The sequence below is a fragment of the Puma concolor genome, chromosome D4 (genome assembly GCF_028749965.1).
Source record: "Puma concolor isolate L17-30 chromosome D4, mPumCon1.1.hap2, whole genome shotgun sequence".
NCBI classification, from domain to species: domain Eukaryota; kingdom Metazoa; phylum Chordata; class Mammalia; order Carnivora; family Felidae; genus Puma; species Puma concolor.
Genome location: NC_141679.1, coordinates 94,382,483 through 94,387,566, shown reverse-complemented (window position 1 = coordinate 94,387,566; position 5,084 = coordinate 94,382,483). Strand labels below are relative to the sequence as shown.

The 5,084-nt window shown below is 67.7% G+C and overlaps 1 protein-coding gene across 1 annotated transcript; it reads right to left on the bottom strand.

The window, feature by feature from the left end:
* Positions 1–364: 364 nt before the first annotated feature.
* On the bottom strand, positions 365–4,875 carry SOHLH1 (spermatogenesis and oogenesis specific basic helix-loop-helix 1). Its single transcript, XM_086684727.1, has 8 exons — positions 4,822–4,875; positions 4,524–4,625; positions 3,975–4,125; positions 3,489–3,610; positions 3,316–3,401; positions 1,837–2,023; positions 1,275–1,345; positions 365–701 (listed from the first exon to the last, which is right to left on the bottom strand). The coding sequence occupies exons 1-8, from the start codon at positions 4,860–4,862 to the stop codon at positions 484–486; spliced, it is 978 nt and encodes a 325-aa protein (XP_086540853.1). The 5' UTR covers positions 4,863–4,875; the 3' UTR covers positions 365–483.
* Between the last annotated feature and the right edge of the window lie 209 nt (positions 4,876–5,084).

Here is a 5,084-nt window from a genome sequence, read left to right as displayed (position 1 = left end):
GCGCTGGGACCGGCCAGGTGACCTCTGCACCGGGCCCCCCAACGCCCCGCCCCGTGTGAGGAGTGCAGAGGTCCCCACCTCGAAGACGGAAGCCGGCCCTTTCCTCAGGGCGCCCTGGCCAGGGCAGAGGGCACTCACAGGCGTGACAAGTGGGGTCCCCGCCCACCTCTCCGGGGAGCAGGCCCGGAGCACAGAAGTCCCAGTCCTCAGGAGCCCTCCTCAGACTGCAGGGCTATTCAGGGACTTCTCAAGGCCAAGACCGTCGCAGGAGCAAAGCCCCAGGCAGGTGCCCGCGCTCTGAGTGCAAGTGGTGCCATCTGCCCAGTGAATCGCACCGATTACAGAGAGGCGAAGCTACAGGAGCTCTGGTTTCCGGAGAAGCACCGCCTTTAATACGCAGCCGGCCCTGCCGCCCCCCGAACCCGGGATGAGCCACCCGGCACGCGACACGGGCACGTGTGGCACTGACCCCCTCCCCACCGCCTAGCAGGGAAAGAAGTCGGGGAAGATGCTGTCCACCTCATCCCGCAGGGCCAGGCTGGGGCAGCCGGCGTCCGAGCCCCAGGGTTCCAGGGGGCCGTCTGGGAGCTCCTGGGAGCCGGGCCCGATGTCTGTCAGGAAGCTGGGCTCTGCCCTGTCCAGCAGGCTGCCCCTGGCCATGCTCCGAGAAGGGACGCTGGCGCCTCTGCCCTCCAGAGACCCTGGAAACGTCAGAGACGGGACACGTCAGCCTGGGTACCTGGGGTGCACGTGGCAAGGTCAAGGTGCGGAGAGGCCCAGCTCTGCCCGTCTGTCCTGCCCGACTTGGAAGCCCTTGGCGCCCGAGGGCCGTGTGGGGTAAGTGGGCCCACACACGCTGGTCCCCCCTGAGACCCGGCAGAACCCACCAGCCCAGAACAAGGAAGGCGTCTCCCACGACGCTGAATCTTACGGACTCATTCCACGTCCAGACACCTTTGTGGGGACGTCGCGTGCAGAAAAGGCACAGATCCCGAATCGCGGGTAACACACAACCAGCCCCACGTGCCACGCGCACGCACACGGTCCACATGCATGCTCGCCACCTTACGCTCCCCACCCCAGCGACCCCGACAACCACCAGCAAGGAGCAAGAGACAAATACTGGGACCCCGATACTGCCCCGCACACCGAGCTCGAGCACGTCTCCTCTTAATCCCAGCCACCTGCCCAGCCCCTCGTCCAGACCGCCTGAGACCTCGAGGCCTGTCCCTGATCAGGGCAAGTGGTGGCCCAGGTGGCGCATCCCCACTCACCCAGCCACCAGTCGGGACTGGCGCTCAGCAGGAAGGACGCCCCGTCTTCCACATCACATCCGGACGCAGACCTGAACGAGGCCGGAAGAACGCACCCTGACCGAATGGTCCCAGGTGGACCCGGTCCTCCAGCCTCGAGACAAAGGTGTGTGCCCTCAAAGGCGGCTTCAGGCTTAAGATGAACTGGGTGCCCCCCCTTCCCCGCCAGACCCCGAGCCTGCACGCTGGGGACAGACTGGCCCACCCCGCTGCCTCTGCTGGTTTCTCTCCAGCCTCTGCCACGCTCCCTTCCCACGCCCCAGCTGGTGCACGCTCAACAAAACACAAACTCGTTTACTATCAGCCGAAACACAGACGGACTGGGAACACGACAACGTTTTCGGAAATGCATCAGAGAGCCACACGGCAGCGTCTGGCTCAAAACAGGCCTGGGCTGGCAGCTGTGGCCCCGGCAGACAGAGCGGGAGGGGTGCGAACTTCCCAGGGGCAGGGGCGGGCAGAGCGCGGGCAGGGCTAGGAGGCGGTGTGTGGGGCTGGTGCGCACGCCCACCAGGGCACCCACCTGGTGTCCAGTGTCATGGAAGAGTCGGCCCCCTCCATCAGGGGCCCAGCCTGGCCCCGGCAGCTCTGAGCCTCTTTGCTCACCAGAGGGGAGGGTGGCTGCCAGGAGCAGGGAGGCCAGGGTGGAGGCGACCTCAGGGCCTTGGAGAGACTTGGGTCTGGGGGCCGGGTCACCAGGCTGCAAGGCTCTACAAGAGAGGGCAGGTGTATGCTGGCCTTCCCCGTGTGGGCGCAGCCCTACCCTAAAGGCCCCAGCCCCCACCCACTGCACCCTGCACGGGGACACAAGGAGCTCGGGAGCAGGAGGCAGACAGACCCCCAAGGACAGACGCCCAGGGCCGCGGGGCTATGCACCTGGGGCCAGGGGAGCTCCTAGGAGCAGACACCGCTGACCTCAGGCCAGGCCCTTGGAGCTCAGATCTGGGACCCCACCCCCACCTGCCCGCAATCCTTGATCCCGGCCTCCACCCTCAGACCTGGCCCCCTTGCCGCGTCACCTCTGCACCCTCACGCCCTGCCTGTGGCCCTGACTCTGCCGCCAGCCCTGTTCACAGCAAGCCCCCTCCCCTCCTCGACAGGCACGTTCCGGGAACCGGAAGACACAGCCTCGCCTCCTGCGGCACTCGGGGACTCTGGCACAGGGCAATCACCAGCACCCGTGTCCAAGAAGCGACAAATAGCTGGGGTGCGGGGTCCAGCACGAGAGAGACATCATCAGAGGTGCCTGCAGGCTTGGCCGGCACAGCACCAGAGAACAAAGGCCCCGTGCAAGGCCGATGACTCTCACTCCATACAGAAAAAAACATCGAAAAGGCACAGAGGGGGACAAAGAGCGGGGCGGGGGGGGGAAGGGGGGGGTCGCCCCTGGGTGGCTCAGTCAGTTAAGCGTCTGACTTCGGCTCAGGTCACGATCTCACAGTTTGTGAGTTCAAGCCCCGCGTCGGGCTATGTGCTGACGGCTCAGGGCCTGGAGCCTGCCTCAGATCCGGTGTCCCCCTCTCTCTGCCCCTCCCCTGCTTGCACTCTGTCTCTCTCTCAAAATGAATAAAGGTTTTTAAAAAAAAAAAAAAAAAAAGGCACCGAGGAGAGCAGGGCAGTGTGGGGGCCGCTCCAGAAAGCTGGCCATGACAGGGGCCAACAAGTTTCCTGGGGGACCCAGGGACCCCTAGAGGCCCAGGGCGGAGGAGGGGCGGGGGGGCCATCCTTGGGGAGCAGAAACAAGTTCAGAGACCCGCTAGCTTGGACCCTGCTCCCCAGCAGACAAGCTGACAGAGAACCACCACCGCTCTGGCTGACCCGTCTGGGGCACCTGAGCCCCCACACCCGCCCCTCCCGGCAACCCTTGTCCTGAGGTCTGTACCGCGGCCGAAGGCAGCGTGGGGTCTCCGAGGCTTCCCCCCGACAAGAGGGTCCCGAGAGAACCGACATTAAGCGTCCGCGCCCCGCTCAGGAACAGACCCTGCCCTGCACTCCTGCTCACCGGGGAGGGCTGGCGGCCCGTCCAGCACCTCGGCTGCCCCCAGCGGGGCCTCACCCTCGGCCACACCTGCGGTCGCAGCCTGGGGCCTAAAGGACAAAAACACAGAGCGAGAGCCCTGAACAGGCTGTGTCTGCTGCCCCGACGGGCTACCCAGCCACACGGGGGACACTCACACGGTCACGCCGGGCGCTGCCATCCCGGAGTCTGGCGCCCCTGCTGAGGTCGGACTTGACAGGGCCAGCTGCAACACGTCCCTCTGCCACTTGTGCCACGTCTCCTTGGACGGAGCGAGAGCCTAGAATTGGCACAGACGTGACACCCGACGACGGTCAGGCAACAAACGGGAGGGAACAGCCCGCCGTTCCCTGTCACCCGCCGCCCCGCTGGGGTCAAGGGGGTCAGCCCGAGAGCAGACGCGGGACCGGAAACACAGAGCAGGTGGAGGCGTGCATAAGGGACTTAAGTGACGACAGAGCTCGTGCCCTGGGACGCCCGCCTCACTCGTGGAGGTGGAACCGGCACAGACAGGGCGACGCCTGCCGAGATCACGGCCGCCCGGGGTGCGCGGCGCAGGGCACGGGGGAGGCCAGCAGGTCAGAGCCGCCCCCGGGGCCGAGGCGACCGGCAGCTGTGGGTGCGGACGGGGGACCCACACTCACGGCGGCGGGCGGCTCCTGGCTGGGCACCAGGCCGCCGGCCAGCCGCAGGAACTGCACCGACATCTCCAGGACCGAGGCCATGTCCTCCCGCCGGCCATCAAAGCGGGGCAGCAGGGCCCGCAGGCGCTCACAGCTCACAGAGATCCGCTTCCTGCTTGCGGACAAGCAACAACCACCGTCAGCCCACCCGTCTTCGGACCCCCCCCCCCCCCCCCGCCGTGAGCTCTCCAAAAAAGAGGCTGTGCTTGTGCCCTAGACCACCAGCGCCAGAGATCCCAAGTGCACAACCTCCAGACGCCCACAGCTCAGGTCAAAGCGGGGGGGGGGGGGGGCCTGCATTGGTGGCCCCGGGAACCCCTCCCCCCTTCCTTGGGGCTTCTTGTTCACCGCGGGCCCCAGTCACGGTCCCCTTACTGCACAGACCCCCGCAAACCCTGTCCCAGCGGCCTATAACCCCCACAGGGCCGCAGGTCAGACGCCCGACGCCCACTCCCCTCCCCCCCCCCACCCCCGCAGCAGCCTGGCCCCTCCTCCCCCAGCGCGGCTCACCTGCGCTCCCGCTCGCTGAGCACGTTCCGCGGGAGGCCGGAGCCCGCACGCTCGGGCGCCTTGTCTTCGCGGCAGCCCTGGGCACTGGATGGGGAAGAGCCGCTGCCCGGGAGACGCCGGGGCGTCGAGCTCCGTGAACCCCAGAACGCCGTGGTGGACGTCCTCCGGGAGCCCCGCCTTCCCCCCATAGAGCCTCCCCCACGGGCCTCGCCGGGTGGGGGGACCTGCAGCGCAGTCCACTCGCATTGGGTCCCCCCGCCCAGCACCCTTGACCCCCTCCAGCCCCCCAGTTCCTCACCCGCACCCCCCAGCGCCTGGCTCAGCTCCCCGGGACGCCATGACCGCGGCTGCACCGAAGCTGCCTCGCGCGCCGCCCTGGGACCCCCACGCGCCGCCCCACGTGTGCGTCCCGCCAGCCCCGCCCACTCACGTGTGCCCGCCGGCCCCACCCAGACGCGTGCTCTGCCCCACCCCCCACTCGCCCGGGAGCCTCAAGTTTCTCCCGCCGGAAGCCGCCAGAAAGCGGTGGCCTGGATCTACCCGCTCCAGGGCCGACGTGTG